This window comes from Dipodomys spectabilis, unplaced genomic scaffold, assembly GCF_019054845.1.
Source record: "Dipodomys spectabilis isolate Male_0828 unplaced genomic scaffold, ASM1905484v1 ptg000145l, whole genome shotgun sequence".
NCBI lineage: Eukaryota > Metazoa > Chordata > Mammalia > Rodentia > Heteromyidae > Dipodomys > Dipodomys spectabilis.
In genome coordinates this window covers 3,012,446-3,035,846 of record NW_024870822.1, presented here as the reverse complement: position 1 = coordinate 3,035,846, position 23,401 = coordinate 3,012,446, and the positions used below count along the sequence as shown (strand labels likewise).

Below are 23,401 nucleotides of genomic sequence, written 5' to 3'. Positions count from 1 at the left end.
TAGTAGTGATTCTTGCATTTAATATATTACACACAATACTATAAAATAAGCTGAAGTTTTAAAGCAAAGTCTATTATTATGGAAGATCTGAGTTATACTGCTCCAATTCTGAACTTTTTGACAATCACACATATTGGCGTAACAGCCCATCAAAGTACAACAAAAGAGGTATTCTGACACAACAGCTACTGCTCTCCACAGGGCCTTCAGATGGAACATGGTAGAAAAAAAAGCATGGAATGTGATCCCCAAGGGAGAAAAACTTCCTTATGCATGTGTATCAGGAAGTGGTAAGTGTCCTTTCGTAGAACATTCATTGGTGGAAGTACATCTTTTCAATTGCTTTTTTGTTTGCGTATCATTATTGACAACAGACAAGAAAAGGCACTGTTTTCCCAGATAGTTTGTTGTTTTAAAATAAAATGTGGGGATATTACACCCCTGTGTCAGTACTTCGTGGCTGGAAGCCCTCCTTTCGAAGGCTTCCCATGTCAAAGCGGGTGGAAACTTCACAGCGTACTAATAACGTATCATCCTTAATGAAGGTTCTCTGTCTTAAGGCTTCGAGATGCATAAATGTTACATAGCCAAAACCTTTGGGGTTCCGTGGGATGGTGGGTCGTTGGAAGGCAAGGAGTTCTGGTTTGGCATCCATTACCTCTTCATGGTTTTGCCTTATTGGTGTTTCAGACTGATCAAGAATTGTAAGGCGTATTGTACCTTGGAAGGGCCAGGGGAGGTGGCTGTCATACTCGCCTTGCATGGTGTGGACAAAGAGGGATATATAGTTGGCACAGCGTTGAGCAGTTGGCAACTGCAGATGCAGGCGCATGCAGAGTTTGTACCCAGGTTTGCCTGTATAGAAACCAGGGCTATGAATGACAACAGGTTTCTCTTCTTCTTGAGATTTTAAGTGCATCCCAAAGTTGCAGATCTTCCAAATGTAAATCCCATTGCACTGCTGTGCTTCAATTTCAGCAACTTTGTCCTCAAGGGTTCGTATGGTTCGTTTGAGCTCACTGACATACATACTCTGAGTTTCCATTTTAGCAGTCAGCTCCCGGATTTGATGGTCCTGTCTTACAAGGCGACCTTCTAACTGCTGAATGGTTTCCATGAAGGTCCGAACATCTGGGTCATAAGCCCGTGGCAAAGAGGTATCATATGAGGGTAAAGCAAGGTTTATGCTATGAACAGCCTGGGCCAACATTCTCATGTGAGACTGCGTATTCTCTTGTAGATGGCGTGCCAAGTGATTTCTCTGCATCTAAAAACCAAGCACAAACCTTAGGTTGGGCATAGACATTGAGACAACCAGGAAAAGGACCTAGCCAGAGCAAATGAGTTTATTTTTATTTTTATTTTTTGTCAGTTGTGAGGCCTGAACTCGGCCTGGGTGCTGTCCCTGTGCTCTTCAGCTCAAGGGTAGCACCCTACCACTTGAGCCGCAGTGCCACTTCTGGCTTTTTCTGCTGATGTAGTGCTGAGGAATCGAACCAGGGCCTCATGCATGCAAGGCAAGCACTCTACCACTGAGCCACCTTCCTAGCCCCGCAAATGAGTTTTTAAGTAGCACCACCACTTCCTTCTATCTTCCCTTTGTCTTCATTGGATATATTTTTTTTTTGTGGGTACAATGCATCGGTTTGTTTTGCCCTCAGGTGAGGCGGTGCTCTACCACTTTGAGGCATGCCTCCAGCCTTTTAATGATTAGAGAAGAAGCCTCACATAGTTTTATGCCTGGGCTGGCTTTGAATCATGATCCTCTAAGGTCTCAGCCTTAGTAGCTGAGTAGCTAGGATTACAAGCCTGAGCCACCAGCACCTGACACTCATTGGATTCTTGAACTAACTGAAAGGATCCTGACTCTTAATATTAGTAAACAAAAACAACTGAGGCCACCAGATGAATAAAATCTCCCTTTCATCCACACGAATACCTTTCTTTGCTGACTCACAGATGACTTTGCTCATGTTCAAGATCAATCCTTTTAACGCTTCAGATGCTGCACTCAGGAATTCTTTGTCTTTTATTTTTTTCCCCTTTGCATTAAAAGAGTCAGGGACATTTTTTCTTCTAAGGGTCATTTGGATATTGATAACATCATTATGGGCCATATAAAATTATCAGTACAGGCAAAAACAGGTTCTCCCCAATGCCTCATTTACAATACAAATCAATTTTAAATTGGAATATGCTGTCTCCATAGTATTCCAAGACCATCAATAACATCCTGAATGCTGTACGTAAAACAATTCTAACCATTTTTATCATAAAAGAAATTCAAGTATATTATAGAGTATTATAGAGAAACAGAAAATACAGATTAAAAAGAAATCATCTATTATCTCAACTAACTTCATTAATATTTGATGTGTTTCCTTTAGGGCTTTTCCTCTATGCACACAAACAAAATATAATCATCCTACATACTATTTTAGTCTTCTAAATTATTAAATATAAGTTAATTGTAAATAAGGTTTTAAGATTATAGCAGAAAAAAAAGTCTGGTGGCATTCTCAAGAAACAAAAGTGACTTACCACAAATAATGCTCTGTTAGATATTGAACATTGCTGGTCACTAATCTTAAAGATGATTTGGGAGACCATGACAAGAATTTGCCTTGCCTGGCTTACCTATTTCTACTATTGCTTGCTTATGATTCTTTTCCTTGGTCTATTTCTCTTCCATGTAAGCCTAATTCCACATATGCACAATCACATCTTCTATCACCACTAAAACTTACTTTCTGAATCAATATTCTGTGTTCGCTTTGGCAGCACATATACTGAATCAATATTCTAAGTCTCTGTTTCTTTTTGGAGCTTAAGACCACACATATACTGTCTGACAGTTATCTTTGCCCAGATGTCCTATAGCTAAGGGAACTCTCATCCCCAGCTACACAACTCAGAAATAGAATTATTATTATTTTTCCCACAGTTCTGTTTCCTTTTTGTTTTTTTTTCTTTGATAAATGCTTCTTTTCAATTATATGGGAATGAAGGCAGGAAACCAAGACTTTCTCTAGATGCTCCCTATCCTTTGCCCACTATATCTAATGAATTTTACAGTCAATACATTTTCCCTCCTAGAAATGCATTGGGCTCCTAGATTTTGTCCTCATTTTGGGTCTTTCTACTGAAAGCTCAGGTATTTTCACTTCCACCTCCACTTCAAGTCTCTGAAATTGCTGTTAGGTTGAATAACATGAAACAAACTATCTGTAGTTCCCCAATCACTACGTTTACCCACTCATTAGACAGCTCTCTTTTGTCTTTTTAAACAACTTTGTTCATCTGTGAATATTCAGCCTACACATCTTATTTTGTCATATCTGTCCAAATGCACTTAGCTGTGGTTAAGCATGACTAAAATATGCAGGCTAATTAGCTGTGGTTAAGCATGACTAAAACATGTAGGCTAAGCATGTGTGTGCTTGTAACATCTATGTTTAACTTCTGTATACTTTATATATCAACATCATTTATCATCTTTTCTTATATTTAAGAAATCAAAGAAAAAAAAGAAAAAAGAAAACTTACCTTTTCATGGCAACCAAAGGTACTGAATGTGCATGGGATTGGGGCTGTGGGGCAGTCCAGATCGTAATGATTAGGCATCTTAAAATCCAAACAGAGGTTGAAAAATGTTTTAGCCTTCATGTCCTGTACTACTTTGATGAAATTATACTTAAAAAGAAATTTACATTTTACCCTAACAAAAAGTAGCCTATGGCTACTTTTGATTACATCAGCAAAGTTGAGTAAACTGTGACAGAAACCTATAGCTAATAAAAATTGGTTTTTATGTTCAAAATTGAGGGAAATACTAAAAAATATATCATGATATGCGCTCCAAAATTCACTAAAATTTATTTCCTAAAATGAAATTTTCTTTTTGCTAGGAGCTGGCATCCTGTAATGGCAATTTAAAAATAAAAATACAACTTTTGATAACTTACAACTGCAGACTCAACCAGGCCCTTTCTGTAGTCTAGGCTGTCAACTGCATGCATTAAAGTCACTAACTAGAATCATTACTTCACTCATAACCTTTTACGAATCATCTTATCTTTTGCTAACCTGTGCAAATTTTGGTTATTCTGGAAGACTTAGCTATTAATCAAAGCTTTAAAGAATGTCTCAGCCTTTGATTTGGGGACTCAGCTCTTTAGCTCACGGCTAGTGCACTACCACTTGAGCCACAGCACCAGTTCCTGTTTTCTGAGTGGTTTGTTGGAGATAGGAGTCTCATAGACTTTCCTGCCTGGGCTGGCTTTGAACCACGATCCTCAGATCTCAGCCTTCTGAGCAGCTAGGATTACAGGCGTGAGCCACCGGCGCCTGGCCAAAGTTACATTCTTGAGAGCTTGTTTGGAAATTCCAGCAGGAGAGTGCAGCTGCTTCTATACCCTTGACCAAAGAACATTTCCCCTCTACCAAGGAAGATTATCCTTTGACCCAACTTCCAAGCTGAGATGGGATTGCACATGAAGTGGTGAGGAAGAAGGCACTTAGACTAGTTGGTTGGATCAGCTGACCAACCCTAGTGATCAATGGGATGACAGATGTTGCAGGCAGATGCCCTCATGTCCTTACGGATACATTCTTTAAGGTAAGATCTATTACATAGAATCACATTAAAAAAATATTGGTGCCAGCCGGGCGCTAGTGGCTCACGCCTGTAATCCTAGCTACTTAGGAGGCTGAGATCTGAGGATCGCGGTTCAAAGCCAGCCTGGGCAGGAGAGACCGTGAGACTCCTATCTCCAATAAACCACCAGAAAAAAAACCGGAAGTGGCGCTGTAGCTCAAGTGGTAGAGCGCTCGCCTTGAGCTGAAGAGCTGAAGGACAGCACCCAGGCCCAGAGTTCAAGCCCCACGACCAAGCCCCACGACCGACCAAAAAAAAAAAATATTGGTGCCAAGAGTTGTAAGGTAGCTCGGTGACGGTAAAACACTTGCCTAATATGTATGAAATCCTGGATTCAATCCTCAGCACTACAAGGGAGAAAAGAAAAACTGACAAAAACAGTGCCAAGCTTTTTTGTTTTGTTTTGTTAAAAGAAATTTAACAAAATAGTTATGGACCAGAGAGCAAATTAATGGTACAGCTAGGACCCAAATCTACCTTTTCCAATGCTTTGTCTAGGTTTTTATCCTACATTAAATTTTACCTTAGCTTGTTTTAAAATATACTGCATGGCTTCAAGTATTAAAAGAGAACAAAAGAAAAACCAGGGGAAGTGGGACTTCATAAATGGAGACCTTTCACACCTTCCTATAAGACTTTGTTAGAAAGTAACTAAAGGACATTGTTAAGAGATAAATGGAGGATGGGTGCTGATGACTCACACCTCTAATCCTAGCCACTCAGGAGGCTGAGATCTTGGTTTGAAGCCAGCCCTGGAAGGGAAGCCTGTAAGATTTCTATCTCCAATTAACCACCAAAAAAGCTAGAAGTACAGTGTAGCTCAAGTGGTAAACTGCTAAACTTGAGGGGGGAAAAAAAAAAGGCAACTCAGAGACAGTGCCTACACCCTGTGTTCAAGGCCCTGGACAATTCCCATCCCAACCCCACCCCCAATCCCCTGCAAAAGAAACAAATGGAGAAGTGTCGTCAAATGACAGGTTTTGCTGTTCTACTTCAATGATCTGTGGGGTTTATTGGTTCATGGGTGCACATATAGGTTTAGTAACTAATATTTTTAATTTGTGGGTAAATTCCCCAAATGTCAAAAAAAATTAGCAATCAGATGGAATTTTCCTTTTTCTAGTAGTAACCAAAACAGTTTTCTATTATAAATACTATCTCTGATGATGCCCTATCAGTAGCCTAAATGACAAAGGAACAGAGAAATCTCAAAACTTTCTGTATGCCTCAGGAGGTACCACTAGATTAATTAGTTTTCTTCTATTTCATTGTTAGGTTATTCTTTCAGCCAGTCTCTGGACTCCTAAGATCTTCATTTCATAGAGTGTAAATAAGTATTTCTAAATGTTTTTGTTTTTTTATTAAGCAGGGCTCTTATTTTCCATGGTTTCTATCTTACAATTATCCAGTTTTCATCAGAATTCTTTCTATTGTGGGTGGTGCTGGGGATCAAACCCAATATACCACCTTGTACATCCTAGGTGAGTGCTTTACCCTGGTTATATCCCTAGCCCTGCAATTTTTATAAATACACACACATGTAGGCATTATGTTAATGATCTAGGAATTGTAAAAGTTCTTCATGTTGTTGTTTTAATATATTTATTAACTACATTAATGTATGTGAGAAATGTTTGCAGTTCTAGCTTATTCAAAATGTATTAATTTTGTCTTATTGATTTAAATAAAAAAAATACTAACACTTCTGTGAATTATTTGAAAAATCTTTACTTTTTACAGGAAATTAGTATACCTGTTCTCTGATGAGCATGGTGTTACAGTATTCACAGATGACATTTGCCAAAGGACAGTTCTGGTCATGAATCTAAATTTAATGAGAAAAAATAGAAGCATAAGAAGAAGAAAAAAAAATCCACAAAGAAAGTAATTTTTCAAAACAAGTACTTTTTTCACTATGAACAAATTAAGAACATTGGTTTGTGTAAAGCCATAGTATTATAACACTACCTGGAGGATATTTTTTTCTTTCCCTTTGCTAGTGTAATAAATAGGATTCATTCAGACTTCTGACTCAGACAAAGAATATGCGAACAGGTAAACGGTTTTTAAAGTCACTTTTAATATGAGGCAGATTATTTGTGACTAGTTTGGCCATCGTTTACCAGTGTTCTCTTTTTTCCAAAGGCAATCATTTCCCAAATTTTTCAGCAGCAGCATGACAAATCAATGCCAATTCTCGTCAGTCTAGTTACAGAACAAATGCCTCGTTAGGGGATGAGGCTTTGGTGCTCATGTTCTGATAATCCCAGAAGGGTTCATCTTATTTTTCTGTAATACAGTGACTTTAGCTGTTATGTAGGAATCACATGCTATTCCATCTAATTTACTCAGTTTTACCTTGATGTCAATTTGCTCTGATGACTGAAACTTCTCTACACTGTAAGCAAATTATTTGTTTTTAATTGGCTGATATCAGTTATATGAGGGGGAGAATTTCATTTAGCAGAATTTTTTTGAATATCAATATACTAAATATAGTAAGTTTGATCGCCTACAGAAAACTGGGAAATATTTAAAAGAATTAAAGTTTGCAGAAGGATCTAAGTATCAGTTATACAGGAACATGAAATATAGTTGGTTCTTTTAGTGGAGTACAAAGGACAGGCACTAAAGACTAAGCTTTTGGGTTTTGACATTAACAACATTAATATAAAACTCTAACTATCAATATCCTGGTTTTTGGGGGCTGGGAAGGTGGCTCAGTGGTAGAGCACTTGCCTTGCATGCTCGAGGCCCTGGGTTCGATTCCTCAGCACCACATAAGAAAAAAGCCGGAAGTGGCTCAAGTGGTAGAGTGCTAGCCTTGAGCTGAAGAGCTGAGGGACAGCGCCCAGGCCCAGAGTTCAGGCTCCATGACCAGACCCACCCCCCCCCCCCCAAAAAAAAAAAGAAAAAAAAAAAAAGAAGATTCAATATCCTGGTTTTTGCATTAAAAAACACTGTATCATCATCACAGTGTTTCAGGCTACATTAAAATTTTTTAAAGATTTTTTAAATAAGGTTAAAAAAACTTCCTTATGAAAGTATAACAAACATATTGAAAAGAACATAGCATGCAGCACAATAAATTACTACCAACAGAACACGTTTTGCTTGAGCGAATTTACCCTTTGGTTCTAACATCCCAATCCCTCTTGCACAACAATTCTTACACAGTAATCATTTTACTTGTTTGTTAGCAATCAGATCGGCCTTTAATATTCATATAATGCTGCTGGGTGCTAGTTGACTCACTCTTGAAATCCTACTCAGGAGACTAAGATCTAAGGATCCTGGTTCAAAGCCAGGCTGGGGAGGAAAGTCCATGAGACTATTACCTCCAATTAACCAGCAAAAAGCTGGAAGTAGAACTGTAAATCAAGTAGTAAAGTACTAGCCTTGAGCTAAATAGCTCAGGAAATGTGGGAGGCCCTCAGTTCAAGCTCTAGTACCAGAAAAAAAAAAAATCACATACAGGAAAGAGAAGCAGCATATTTCTTTCCTAGTGCCTTTTGCAATTGGAAGATTCACAGCAGCAGGAATGTTTTCTAAGAAAGATACACAAATATTAACTGTACCTTTTTTTTTTGCAATGATTCAATAAAACTTTGTTTCTTACAAATAATTTTTTTTAAAACTGATAATGTACATTCACTTGTGTGTACTGCTACTGCCTTCAAAATATATATCTTTAAAAAAATTTAACTAAGTATTGGAATTAAGAAATCCAAATTAGTACATGCCTCTTTATCTTCAAATGCCATGGATACAGCACAGTTTATACAAGAAACTTGTCTTCTTGGACAATCCTCCAACACGTGAATATTAAATTGGAATTTTGGCAAGGGACGCTGGCATTGGGGACAATTCATAAGAGCAAACTCGCAATGAGCTTGATGATCCTAGAATACAGAAAACAAAATTATTATCTGCCAACACTAAGCAAGTTTTCTAAAGATAATTACTTCTAAGTTTATACTGTTCTCTTGAGCAGAATTAATCATAATCCTACATTATCTAATTTATACCAAAAAACCATTCATAGTATGAAGGCTTTTCACACCATTGTGAACTGGAACATTGGAAGTTTATGCAAAGAATGTGAATTGTCTAGTTCATGCATTCAATTCTAGAAGACAGGTGGAGAGAAGTCAGATTTCCAGGTTACCAATTTAGTGCTTGTTAAAAGAACCAGTGTTGGGCTGGGAAGGTGGCTCAGTGGTAGAGCGCTTGCCTTGCATGCCTGAGGCCCTGGGTTCGATTCCTCAGCACCACATATGCAAAAAGAAAAAAGCCGGAAGTGGCGCTGTGGCTCAAGTGGTAGAGTGCTAGCCCTGAGCTGAAGAGCTGAGGGACAGCACAGCGCCCAGGCCCAGAGTTCAGACCCCATGACCGGACCCAAAAAAAAAAAAAAAAAAGAACCAGTCTTTTTAAAAAGGGCTAACTCAAAAATCACAGCCTACATAGCACTCTTAAACACTAAATTCCATGTAGAACCTGAAATATATTTAGTTTCTAGTAAAAACTACGAAAAGTAAAAAATTGATTTATCATAACCTAAGAGTCAACTTCTTTATGATTTCTTCAATTCATTTTGACCTATAGGAACATTTAATTTAGTAAATAAAAAAAAAGACCATTCAGAAAAACAGAGAGAAGGAAAAAGAATACTGAAATGTACATGAGGGTACATGGTACATGCTATTCTTTTTAAAATAAGAGAAATAAAGGTAAGGATTAAAATGTGATTCTTGTATTTAAAGTTTTTTTTTATCAGTTTTATTTGTAGATAATGCTCATGTCAAAAACTTTCAGGAAATTTGATTTTTATTATTGTTAGGAAAAAGTTCTAAATAAAAAAAAATTGTTTTCTTCTTAAGTTCAATATATTTAACAGCCAAAGGGTTAGCATTAATTCAATAATTTAGTAGCCAATTATTCATTTATCATACAGTAGGTATAGCCAATGTAAAAATAAATACAAGGGTCCCTTTCTCTAGAAACTGCTTTGCATACATGCTAACACTAGAAAACAACTTTACTACCTCAAGATGTCTCAGCTCCATTTTGTGCAGACAGCCTTTATTTGGACACTTGACCATGAGAGAAAGAATCTCTCGTTTTGCAAAATTGTCAGGAAATAGTTGGTTTTCCAACAGGATCTCATTGTCCACAGGACACTTGTGACCTGCATCCCTAAAAGAAATAATCCAGTGATTTAAACATTCCTGGGAGAAAAATCAACTTTACTGCATAAAATGACTGAACATATTAGATTGCAGGGGACCACCAAAATCATTTGACCTCTTATGTATAGTTCATTAATTATTCTTTTATGAAATGTGTACAAATAAATACCATATTGATTACCTATCATAAGCCCGATTTTAGATGGAAGAATAGATTCCATCTAGAAAATGAGAAAAAGCCGTTGAATAAAATCCTATTTTAATTGGCACAAAATGAAGGGAGAGTTAATGGGAATTCCAGCAACCTAGCTGACCTTGATACAGTCCACACAGTAAGAGGGACTATTTTTATAATACTGTATTATGCCTATGGTACATTGCTCAGTTATAAGGTAATTATCAATCAGTGCTATCCTCACAAGTCCTCCTTTTCAAGGTCTACTCTGAAAACAGTCACTGTAATACTCTTAACTCCTGGACAATAGGTTTCTTTTATTTGATTATCCAGGATGCAAAGGAGTTAAAGGACTTATGTCCTACTTTCAGGTTGTTTGTCTGTTTTTTGTGCTGATATTGGGGCTTGAACTCAAGGCTTAGCTTTTTAGCTCAAGGTTGGTGCTCTGCCACTTGAGTAACAGCTCCACTTCTGGCTTTTTGGTGGTTAATTGATGATTAAAAAAAAACGCAAGGGGCTGGGAAGGTGGCTCAGAGGTAGAGCGCTTGCCTTGCATGCATGAGGCCCTAGGTTTGATTCCTCAGCACCACATAAGCAGAAAAAAAAAAGCCAGAAGTGGTGTTATGACTCAAATGGTAGCGCACTAGCCTTGAGCTGAAGAGCTGAGGGACAGCGCCCAGGCCCAGAGTTCAGGCCCCACGACCAGACCCAAAAAAAAAAAACCTGCAAAACTTTCTTATTCAGGTTGGCTTTGAACAGTGATCCTCAGATCTGTCTCCTGAATAGCCAGGATTACATGTATAAGTCACCAGCACTTGGCTTCCCATGCTTTTACCCATTTCATGATGAGAAAAATTGCCATAGAGTTGTGTCATTCCTTTTTAACTTTTTTGGAATGTCTCCTTCACTGACAAAGTGTCAATCACTCTAACATATGCTGAGTACCTCCTCTGTGCTCATCAGTGCTCACTGCTGTGGTAGGTAAAAAAATGACAAACAATGACATCTGCTATCAAATGGCATAGAGCTAATCAATGATGAGTGATACCGTTGATCTTTATGGGTCCTCTCTCAGATTATATAATGGCGTTATTACATTGACAAAGACATGGAGAATATAGAAAGCCATGAACAGCTTTATTGAAATGCATATTCACACCTATAGTGATATATACTTCAGAGAAAGTAAGAACCTTCCAAAGCAAACTGAAAATTATTATCCATACTTTTGGCCATCACTCCAAAAGAAAATGGAATTACACTGTAATGAATTTTGATTCTCTGAATGACGAGAACCAATGAGGAATTTTAGAGCAGTTTCTTTAAAAATATTAGAGCCAAAACCAGATGCCATCTAGGGTAGAGGAACACGGAGGTTGGGAAAAGCCTCAAATTTCCTTTGGGTTCTGTTTCCTTTTCAGATCACTGTCCCACTAATTCTGAACATGAATATTTTGCTATTAAAGAACTGTTACAGGTTAGTTACTTCTGGGACATGGGTGACATTTGATAATTCAGAATATGGTATCATTTTACCCAAGTAGACTACAAGTAAGAAAACCATTCAAAGAGAAAAAAAAAAAAAAAGGCTGAGCCTTAACCCTGGTCTCCTATTTATCCTAAGCTCCTGGTTTTAATCAGTGGCTGCCTTGTTTCCAGAGGACCCTGTGGGTCACAGCTGGAAGGGGGGTGGATACTACCAGTATCTAGGAGACATATACTAAACATATGGCTACAAATCCTACAACACACAAGACACAACAAGGTATCAACAGTGCCAAGCATGAGAAAATTCCCTTAAACAGATCTTGAACAGATCTTAAACAACCAGCAACACATATCCCCCATAAACTGAAATAAGGAACATAGTTCCTTGTAACTTAAATTATGCCAAGTCTGAGGTATTAACTTAAAGTCCAAAACTTAAGAGATAAAAACCTATGAAACCAATAAATAGCCAGACATGGACTTGAAGAAAATGGGTTTAGAAATAATAATAAAATCTATTTAGGAATAATATGGCTTAGTCCTTAATGCAGAAATATTGGGAAGTGATTGGAGCACGTGCATTACTTCATTGATGGGCTCATAATCTGATGGCCTACAGGGAGGTGACTGAAACCTAGGTGCTGGGACCAGTCGAAGGGAGTGCCTGCCTCTTTCTCACCCATGTATAGTCACCAAGTTAAAACAGCAATACACTGAGCACCTACCGTGGGCCCGTCACGATTATCAGCACTTAAGAAATAAAATAGTTCAGTGTTAGCAAAGAAAGACAACTGAACCAATCAAAGTTCAAGAACCTTCTGTATTTAAACACCATTTGCAATGTTCTGGGCTTTTTTTTGTTGTTACATTTAGAATGATAAAATGTTTCAGACATTAAATTATTATCTTATTTTAAAAAAATGAAGATGGAGCTAAACTTTTGCTCTTAATGGGCTTATCTTCTAGTAGGGTGAGGAGGTAATAAACTATGAAGGTATATCAGAAGGCAGAAGTACTAGGGAAAAAAGTAGAGCCTGGTAAGTATGACTGTTGGGCTAAAAGTAGGGATGACCTTGCTGTGGTAAAAACAGGGTACAGAGAACCTCTGAGAGAGGGATAGTTCAGCTACACTGGAGGGAGATCAAGGGGTTAATTATGGTAAGAATGCTCACACAGATAAAACAGCTAAAGCAATTAACTCAACAAGGCAGGCATCTGCTTGACATGTTCAGTGAACAGCAAATAAGTGAATGCAAGAGAGGGAGAACAGCAGAGAGCTCAGAAAACAAACCATGGGCCTATCACACAGGGCCTTTAAGAACTTTGACTTTTTTTGTTGTTGTTGGTTGTGGGGCTTTACCTCATTAACTCAGGGCCTGAGTACTGTCCTTGAGCTTCTCTGTGCTCAAGGCTAGCACTCTACCACTTGATCCACAGTGTCACTTCCTGTTTATTGGCGGAAAAAGTCTCAGAAGGACTCTTCTACCCAGGCTTGCTTGGAATTATGATCCTCTGATCTCAGCCTCCTGAGTAGCTAGGATTACAGCACCTGGCAAGGACTTTGACTCCCAGCAGAGATGACATCATCTCACTCATTTACTAGGCTCACTCTAGCAGCTAAAACGAGATGGAGAAGGACAAGAGTAAAAGGAAGTCTTTTTAGAGCTGATGGTGAGTCCAGTCAGTAGCAGCTGAAGCTAGGAGGACTAGATTATGGATCCAGGTAATGAAGGTAGACCCTTCAGTGAATGTTTTCTTTAAAATAATACTATTTTACAGTTACAGACACTGTGTAACAGAACGTACTATGGCTAAATTTATCATTTATACAATTCCTGGAATGATAATCCAAACCATACAAAAAATGGCACAGTTTAAAAATATCTTTTTTAAGGCAAAGAATTACTCCCAGTCTTCATTAGAACTGCTTTAAGTAGAGGGAACTATTTTCTTAATTATCTGTATGTCAGAGGAGGAGGAGAGACAGAAGCCAACCTTTTGTACTACAGTACTTTCTGTCCACTGTTCTTTTCTTTCCTAAAAAGCTTTGTATGTGTGAGACTATTCTTGGGAATGGCCTGTGTGTGACACAGTAATGAACTCTGCATGTGGTTGTTGTAGGACATCATTCTTTTATGTCACATACCTTATGGATTTGATGATGCAGGCTTTGCAGAACCTGTGGCCGCATGGTGTCTGCACAGCTTCCCGTAATGCCATCAAGCAAATGGGGCATTCATATTTGCTTTCCAATGGTGGATCAAACTCTACATCGTAGCCCTGGATCTCTTCCATAAAGGAGCTGGAGAGGTTCCCTGTGCTGGGAGGACCACTTACACTGTCATCTTTCGCTGTAGCGCTGCAGGAGCTGGCCATGGCGGCACAGCAGTCACTTTCAGACTGGCTGGACCCACAGCTGCGTTCACAGTTTAACAGACTCATAGTCACTTGATTGTCGACTGCTCTGTAAAAATACCCAGGAACAAATGCTTTACTGCTTTTTTTATACATAAAAAACAGCACACACACATAACTTATCTATGCGAGTCACCAATTAGGAGACACTAGCTGTGGTAATGTTACTTATAAATAACTCTTAAAATATTTCTCAGTATTGACTGCTATTTTTTAATAAGTTAGATGACTCCCTCCTTCAAAAAATTTGTGACACTTATGCAAAGCACTTGGGGCACACAAAAACCGGGTCCTTTAAGGAGTTCATGATCTAGCAGAATGACAATACAAGGCTAAAAAAGGAAAGGCACTCAGTAGTAACACTCATCCAGATCACATTATCCGTTCACATGTCTGTTTCTTATGACTAAGATCAGGAGTTTAATTCTCATTTCCATACACTTAGCATTGAAGCACATGATTTTCATAGACCAAGTGTTTGTTAAGCATATACTGAAGAATTCAATTATATCGTTGATGTACCTTCAAGTGTCTGAGTTGAAGAGAACTGTATGGCAGGCTAGCAAGGCAGGGCTATGAAGAGCAGAGCACCCTGCACCATTACTGCAGGTGTGATTTAGGGCAAGTTACTTAACAATTTATTTGGGTCTTGGTTTCTTCTTGTTGATAAGAAATTCTATGAGGATTTCTAAATGCTCAGTGTGGGAATTTCTACTATGTAGAAAGAATGGAATTTAAATCCTGTATCTTTACGTCCTTCTGGTTCAGTCAGGTCAAGTGACAATGTTTCATTATCAATGGAAAAAACAAGTGAGGTTTCTTCACCAATGGAAAAGTATTCTTGTAAGGAGGAGATCAATATCTTTGAATTCTAAATTGTTGTGGTATGCAGATGAGTTGCATTGCTAATGCCTAAACACAATCCACAGCCCGTGTAACTATGTCTTTATGTTAGATAATTGTTCTCTGAGGAAATTTCCTATTATATGCTAGATACAGTTCTCAAAAACTTCCAGTCAATACTATCCCCTAGCTTGTCTTACTTTTATATAAAAATTCTACCTGCCACATTAAGGTAGTACTTTCTAATCTTTTAACTACCAAAATTCCTCCTTTGCGTCAGAGATTCTGAGAGCTACTGGATGATCAGCACCTAGGATAAGTAAGGCATGGTTCTGGGAGAGGAAGTACTGGGAAGTGGTGAAGAGGTCAAGGGTTAGAATCTCATGGTCTGGATTTACCCCTCTTCCGCTATCACTCTGTATATGACCTGGGCAAATGCTATAACCTATCTATGGTTCAATTTCCTCACTGTAAACACAGTTAACAATAAGACTCACCTGAGAGTTACAGCAAGGATTAAATGATTATTATGTGCAAATCTATAGCAGTACCAGGCAGTAAAAGCAAATTATTATTTCATATAGCTTTATATAGTCCTTTGCTTAATAATTATATTGGCCTCACTTATCAAAGCGGATACTATGGAGCTTAAAAAGATTAAGAAACCAGTATTAATAAGTAACATATTATGTTCATCTGTGTTCTGAGCAATTCATTTTACCAAGCAGCACTTAAGACTTTTTCTTTATTCTGATTATAATAGATACTATAAATATGAGCTGTCCAGCACTGTTACACTGAGTTGATGGAATTCTAAAAAGTCAATAGAAAAGCGCAGCATTTTATTTTCTTGTTTAGTTTTGATATATTTTTGTTAAAAGTTAAAAATAGCTCCCAATGCCTTGTAATATCCAATTTAGACATTAGAAAAGTGCATACAGATTGAAAGGAAAGAAGAACAGGAGACAGTTGTATACTAGCATAGTATTACTGCCTCTCTCCACCTTCAATCCTAGCACAAATGAGTTATGCCACACCAGGGTATATATCCCTTCTTATTTTTCTTTCCTATATACATTATTGTGTCCAATTATTTACTCAGGTACATTTCCTAGAAGTAGACTTGTTGGGTCCAAAGATCTGTAACTTTCTAAGCTTTCTGATAGATGATGAGATTTTCTAATTTTCATTTCCACAGAGTATACGTGAGAAATCCCATTTCCTATACCTTCAACAACATCAGACAGATTTATCTTTTGTCTTTAACTATTTTATTTTTAAAGTAGATTACTTTTGAGAAATTAATAGTTGTATAGCAAATATGACTAAACTGAGTGTATCTTTTTTTTTTTCCTGTGCCAGTCCTGGGGCTTGAACTCTGGGTCTGGGTGCTGTCCCTAAGCTTTTTTGCTCAATGCTAACACTGTACTATTTGAGCCACAGCTCCTGCCTGGGCTGGCTTCCAATCATGATTCTTACAGCACAGTTTCCTGAGAGATTAGTATCACAGGTGTGAACCACCAGCACCCAACTCTGGGTGTACCTTTCTGCCCAAATGTCCAGTTTAAAATTTAGTTTACTGATGGTCTATACATTGCTTTCTTCCTGTCCAGTTTAAAAACTCACAAGTTAATAGCTATGTGTTCCTAGGAAATCCTGCCTACTCAGTCCTAAGTCCTTAACAGGAATTCCCTGCTTTAAGACATAAACACACAAGCCGTACAGCATCCAAATAAACATTTTTAGACAGCCACCCTCTCCAGTCTATAGTACCCTGTAACTAGCCTGCAAACAGAAAATAAAGTTAACCAGCATTAAGTGTCATATAGTATTTTTGTGTTTTTTTTATTTAAACAAATTACCCACCTCGGCCACTACAAGAGAGGGCTACAGGTATGTTAAAATAGTTACTATTACTTTAATATTTCTTTACTGCTTCTTTTCTATTTACTTACGTGTTTTTTTCCCCTACATGAATTAATAGAGTGTAGGGAACAAAGTTTAAATGGTTCTTTAACTTTTAAGAGCTTTAGAGTTGCATTCCTTTCTTGCAGGTGGGAATCCAGTATGGTAAGTGCTGCTTTAATTAGTTATTGTGGAGATGTAACCACCATCAACTTATTTTGATTGCAAAATGAATGACTATTGAAATTAGCCTTGTAAAACCTGCAAATTAGAAACTGGGAATCCATTATAATCCAAAAATAGTACTGCTTAGGGGCGAGGTAGGGTAATCCACAAAAACTTGTTCTTCTAAGGCCTACTTATGGTACGATAGAAATTTGTAAAGTAAAAGGAATCAACAACTTATGCCATGCTTAGTAGCTTGTAACCGAAAAACATACATAGGTCAACATATAAAGTAACGCAAAAGAAAATTCTGGGAAATTACTTTCATGTAAAGAAAATACCCATAAATCACCTCCAACCAGCTACTACAGGAACTATTTACCAATTCCTTAAAAAATCTATGCTGAAAATGTGCAACAATAGGGAATCAAGAGATGCTGAAAAACAACAACAAAAAGCTATTCAAGTATTATCACAGTGAATCTACAAGGCGAGCACTCTACCACTGAGCCACCTTCCCAGCAGTATACAATTTGGGTTTTTTTTTTTTTGGGGGGGGGGGGTCCGGTCATGGGGCCTGAATTCTGGGCCTGGGCACTGTCCCTCAGCTCTTTGGCTCAAGGCTAGTGCTCTACCCCTTGAGCCACAAGGCCACTTCTGGCTTTTTTCTTTTTGTTTATGTGGTGCTGAGGAATCGAACCCAGGGCCTCAGGCATGCAAGGCAAGCACTCTACCACAGAGCCACCTTCCCAGCCCCACAGTGAATCTAAATTCAAGGTGCATTTCCTTTCTGAGGCACTACTTATTTCCTTCCAAGGGTCAATGATTTGAATGAGTTCTCTTGTAAACCAAGGGGCTGAGAATTTATCAGCCACCAGGTATGAAAATTTCATCACAGACACCTCTTCGGGTTCTACTTCTGAAATAACACAAAAACACATGGTTGAGTGCACCAAGATGAAAACTCCTAGGTGACCCTCGCACCCGTGACATGGGCAACTAACGCCTAAAATACATTTTTTTTTTTCTCCCTGAGTCACCAGAGTCCACAGTCCTTCCTCCAACCCCCAACCTCAAAGTCAGAAAAGTCCCTTTACCTTCCCTAATGGGAAAGGAGAAACATGCCAGCGACCAAGTGCATCCAAGCCAACACTTCAGAATCTCTTCAACGAGTTGTTCTCGTTTTCTAGACCTGTGGAACAAGACAGTAATCTGCTCTCCGAGGAGCAATCAAAACCTACACATTCAGAGCTGCCGAGACTCTGGGGTGCTTTTCCCTTCACGTTCAAGACAGTCCTCAGTCCCAGCTGGAGTTCCCCCTGAGTAGCAACAGCTTTGTATCAACCCAGCGTCTGGAACAATCGCTACCACGACAGAGATCCGGGGCAGGGGGTGGGGGTGGGGGTGGAACATGGGTGTCACCTAATTTCTTGACACCCTCCCCCCAAAGTTCAGCCAGGAACTCGGAAAGAGCTTTCCTCCGGACGCTGGCCGCGCGAGGAGGCGCTGGGGATCGAAAGGGAATGTCGCTGTTCTTGTTCTGGTTTTGAACTGAAGTTGGAAGGACGGGAAACTCCAAAGGGCGATCTCTGGTCGGTCCTCGGAAGGAGAAGGGGCGGGGGCGAGGGGAGGACGGGCTGGGGCCGCAGGGGCGCCCTCACCCCCACCCCGGGAGCGGGGTGATCGAAGGGGGGGACCCCGGAAGCCGAGAGGAGGAGGGGACCGGGGGTGACCCGCGGGCGGCGAAGGGACCCGGGGCGGCGTCCAGACCCCCCGTGGGGAGCGAAGGGACTGGGTCAGGGGGCGGCTCCCGGACCCGAGGGAAGCCAGGCCGGCCGGGAGGTCAGGTGTCAGGCCCACTCACCGCTCTAGGACGCCGGGCCGCCGGGTAAGGTTCCCCCAGGTCTCATGCCTCCGTTCCCCAGCCGAGGCGCCGGGAGGATCTACTGGGGGCACCAAGGGGAGGAGGCCCCGATGCCAACTTCCCGGCCCCCGGGCCGCCGCCACCGCGTCCACCCAACACCGGGAAACTCAGCCCCGCCCCGCCCCGAACGCGCAGCTTCCGCCTTTCTGGGTGCGAGGAGGGCGGCGAGGGGCGGGGCGCGCGCGGGGAGCCTAGAGCGGCCGAGGCGAGACAGAGCGCCGTCTAGCTCCGGTCCTCCACGCGCGCGCATGCGTAGAGCGTCTCCAGCTGTCAATTTAGTCCCTTCAGGGTTCTGCTTTTTCTGGGTGTTCCATCCGGGATTTCCTGATGGCACCATCCTGAATTGGATGGCCTGTGTGTGTTCCAGGATGTGCGTGCATGCGACCCTTACCGTGTGTGTGTGTGTGTGTAAATAAATTGCAGTAAGAATGATGCAGCCCCAGTCTCAAGGTCAGAGTGATTGGTTAATAGTAGACTCAGCAGTAGCAATCCCAAACTATATTTTCACAGCCCTTTCTGGAATTCCTGAATCCACCCCCCCCCCCCACCTCTACTCTCCTTGCCAAGGAATTTGTTTTCCACGATAATAGTAACCTTTAGTCCTTCCCCTTCATCTAGTCTGAGAGAGCTAGCTCATGCCTGAAACATTTCTTTGAAATTCCTGCCAATAATACTAGCCGAATTATTGTCATGGGAAAGCTATTTTAAATTCCAAGTTGAACTAGGAAGAAGCATCTACAGAATGTGATGTACAAGATGCACAAAAGCTTTTCACCCACCTATACAAGGTGAACTGATCCTCCCTCACCTGTCAGGGGGAGATTTTACAGGTAGTGGTCAAATGAACACATCTTGAAACTAGGATGATTCCTTCATATTGTGGTAATTCTTCCCTGTGTAAACTGTGTGGTTTTAGACTGCATTAATTAATCTGAACTAGCTTCTGTCTTCCCATCTCATGTTATTTTTAATATGTTATTGTAAAGATGATGTACAGAGGGGTTACAGTTACATAAGTCAAGTAATGAGTACATTTCTTTTTGAACTGTGTCATTCCTCTCCCTCATTTTCTCTCATTTTTTCCTCCCAACATCCCTCCCCAACAAGTTGCATAGTTCATTTCCAACGTAATGTCTAGTGAGTATCACTGCTGAACTAGTTCACCTTTTATCTCACTGTTTCTGTGCTTCCCCTTCCCCTGCCCAAATCAGATAACAAACATACAAGACAAAAGATACAGAAATCAAAAGCAGTGGCAAAAGGGAAGAAAACACATGAAAAAGAACCACAAAAAGTAAAATAAAAAACCTCTTGTTTCTATTTCTTTGAGTTCATGTTGATAAGCATCATTTTATTTGATCATATGCACATAGCTTCTAAGCCGTTGTGATCTTCTCCTTAGGATATCCTTCTTTGCTCTCTCTGTTACAACTGATTTTTTTTTTTTTTTTTTTTTTGAGGGGGAAAATATTTTATTTTTTTTTTTTTATTTTATTTTTTTTTTATTGTAAAGCTACTATACAGAGGGTCACAGTTACATGAGTGAGGTTATGAGTACACTTCCTCTTGAACATTGTTACCCCCTCCATTGTTTTCCCCCTACCATCCCCTCCCTCCCTCCCTTCCCCGAGGTTCTTTTTTTTTTTTTTTTTTTTTTGATTGTGATTAAATGATTACATGATTTCAAAGTCACAAGTTCATTCTAACTTCCCTGGAGCAAATTGTCTACCACAGTCTGTAATATATAACAGTGTTCACATGTTATATACCATATTTGTGATCAGCAGCATGAGGATATTTAGTAGTGGTTCAACCAGATGAGCGGGAGTTCTTTGTTTCTTAAGTCCTGTTAGTTTTGTCGTATCACTAACCTTTTGGATTTAGCATCCACTTATGAGGGAGACCATGTACCGTTTGTCTCTTCGTTCTTGGCTTACCTCGCTCAACATGATTCCTTCTAGCTCCATCCATTTCCCTGCAAATGCCATTATTTTGTCATTTCTAATGGCTGCATAATATTCCATTGTGTATAGATACCACAATTTTTGGATCCATTCATCTGTGGTGGGGCACCTAGGTTGTTTCCATATCCTAGCTATTGCGAACAGTGCTGCAATAAACATGGAGGTGCACGTGTCCTTGTATATTGGTTCCTGTTGTTCAGGGTAGATGCCTAGAAGTGGTATGACTGGGTCGTAAGGGAGGTCAATCTTTAGCTTTCTAAGGACCCTCCAGACTGCTTTCCAAAGTGGTTGTATAAGTGTACATTCCCACCAGCAGTGTAATAGGGTTCCTCTTTCTCCACATCCCCTCCAGCATTTGTCGTTGGCTGATTTGTGGATGTGGGACATTCTGACTGGGGTAAGGTGGTATCTCAGGGTTGTCTTTATTTGCATTTCCTTCACCACCAGGGATGATGAACATTTCCTCATGTGTTTCTTTGCCATTTTTATTTCTTCATTTGAGAAGTCCCTCTTTAGTTCCCTTGCCCATTTAGTAATTGGTTTGTTAGGTTTGGGAGGGATTAGTTTCTTGAGTTCCCTGTATATACAGGATGTTAACCCCTTGTCTGATATATTGCTGGTAAATATTTTTTCCCAATTAGTTGGTTGTCTTTCTAGCTTAGTTGCGATAGATTTAGCTGTGCAGAAGCTTTTTATTTTAAGGTAGTCCCATTTGTCGAGTCTCTCTCCAACTTGTTGTGACCCTGGGACTCTGTTCAGGAAGTTCCTTCCTGTGCCTATTAGTTCAAGTGTCTCTCCTACTCTGTCCTGCAGTAGTTTCAGAGATTCAGGTTTAATGTTAAGGTCTTTAATCCATTTTGAGTTGATGTTGGTGCATGGTGATAGGCTGGGGTCCACTTTTAGTTTTCTGCATGTGGCTGCCCAGTTTTCCCAGCACCAGCGGTTGAAGAGGCTGTGTTTCTTCCATTGTATGTCTTTGGCTCCTTTGTCGAATATCAGCTGGCTGTAGGCCTGTGGATTTATATCTGGATCTTCTATTCTGTTCCATTGGTCTTCGGGTCTGTTTTTGTGCCAGTACCATGCTGTCTTTGTGATTATAGCTCTGTAGTAGAGTTTGAAGTTCGGCATGGATAGCCCTCCCATATTGTCTTTATCCCCTAGAATTGTTTTGGCTATTCTAGGTCTTTTGTTGTTCCATATAAATTTTTGGACTGTTTTCTGTATTTCAGTGATGTACGTCATTGGGATTTTAATAGGAATTGCATTGAATTTGTATATTAATTTTGGAAGTATCACCATCTTTACTATATTAAGTCGGCCTATCCAGGAGCATGGGAGGTCTTTCCATTTCCTAGTGTCTTCTGCAATTTCTTTCTTTAACTTTTTATAGTTCTCATTAAATAGTTCTTTTACATCTTTGGTTAGGTTAATTCCTAAATATTTTATTTTTTGGGAGGTTATTGTGAATGGGGTTGCTCCCTTTATTTCCCTCTCTTCCTGTGCGTTATCAGTGTATAGGAAGGCAACTGATTTTTGTGGGTTTATTTTGTATCCTGCTATTTTGCCGAAGTGACTTATGATTTCTAAAAGTTTGGGGATGGAGTTTTTGGGATCGTGGAGGTATAGTATCATGTCGTCTGCAAAAAGGGATAGTTTCACTTCTTCTTTCCCTATGCGGATCCCTTTAATGTCTTTTTCTTGCCTTATTGCCCTGGCTAAGGGTTCTAGGACTATGTTGAAGAGGAGTGGAGACAGTGGACATCCTTGCCTTGTTCCTGTTTTTAGGAGGATTGGTTGTAGCTTTTCCCCATTAAGTATAATATTGGCTATTGGTCTGTCATAAATGGCTTTTATTGTTTTTAGAAATGTTCCTTCTATTCCTATTTTCTCCAGAGCTTTTAGCATGAATGAATGTTGAATTTTATCAAAGGCCTTTTCTGCATCTGTGGCGATAATCATGTGATTCTTGACCTTGGCTCTGTTGATATGCTGGATTACATTTATTGACTTACGTATGTTAAACCATCCCTGTGTCTCTGGGATGAAGCCTACCTGATCATAGTGTATTATTTTTTTTATGTGTTTCTGGATTCTGTTAGCTAGAATCTTGTTAAGGATCTTTGCATCTGTGTTCATCAAGGAGATTGGCCTGTAATTCTCCTTTTTGGTTGGGTCTTTGCCTGGTTTGGGGATGAGTGTGATATTGGCTTCGTAGAATGAGTTTGGGATAGCTCCCTCCTTCTCTGTTTCTCTGAAGAGCTTGAGGAGTATGGGTATTAGTTCTTCTTTAAAGGTCTTATAGAATTCTGCTGTGAATCCATCTGGTCCTGGGCTTTTTTTTGTTGGAAGACTTTTGATAGCTTCCTGTATCTCATTATAGGATATTGGCTTATTTAATTGGTTAACTTCTTCTTTGCTCAGTTTGGGTAACTTGTATTTCTCTAAAAATGCATCCATTTCCGCCAGATTTTCTTCCTTTAGAGAGTATAGCTTTTGAAAGTAGTCTGTTAGAATTGTTTGGATATCTTGGGTACGTGTTGTGATGTTTCCCGTGGCATCCCTAATCCTATTAATATGGGTTTCCTCTCTTCTTTTTTTAATTAATCTTGCCAATGGGCCATCAATTTTGTTTATTTTTTCAAAGAACCAGCTTTTTGTTTGGTTTATTTTGGTTAT

At 39.6% G+C, this 23,401-nt stretch overlaps 1 protein-coding gene across 4 annotated transcripts; it reads right to left on the bottom strand.

Annotated features, from left to right (window-relative positions):
* On the bottom strand, positions 1-18,858 carry Traf6 (TNF receptor associated factor 6). Of its 4 annotated transcripts, XM_042691602.1 has the most exons (8): positions 18,702-18,858; positions 17,935-18,029; positions 13,656-13,973; positions 9,703-9,853; positions 8,401-8,559; positions 6,411-6,482; positions 3,547-3,624; positions 1-1,267 (listed from the first exon to the last, which is right to left on the bottom strand). In XM_042691602.1, the coding sequence occupies exons 3-8, from the start codon at positions 13,949-13,951 to the stop codon at positions 434-436; spliced, it is 1,590 nt and encodes a 529-aa protein (XP_042547536.1). In that variant the 5' UTR covers positions 13,952-13,973; positions 17,935-18,029; positions 18,702-18,858; the 3' UTR covers positions 1-433. The 4 variants fall into 4 exon arrangements, with proteins under 4 accessions (XP_042547536.1, XP_042547538.1, XP_042547537.1 ...); XM_042691604.1 differs by lacking the exon at positions 17,935-18,029; XM_042691603.1 differs by lacking the exon at positions 17,935-18,029 and having other exon boundaries at positions 13,656-13,968.
* Between the last annotated feature and the right edge of the window lie 4,543 nt (positions 18,859-23,401).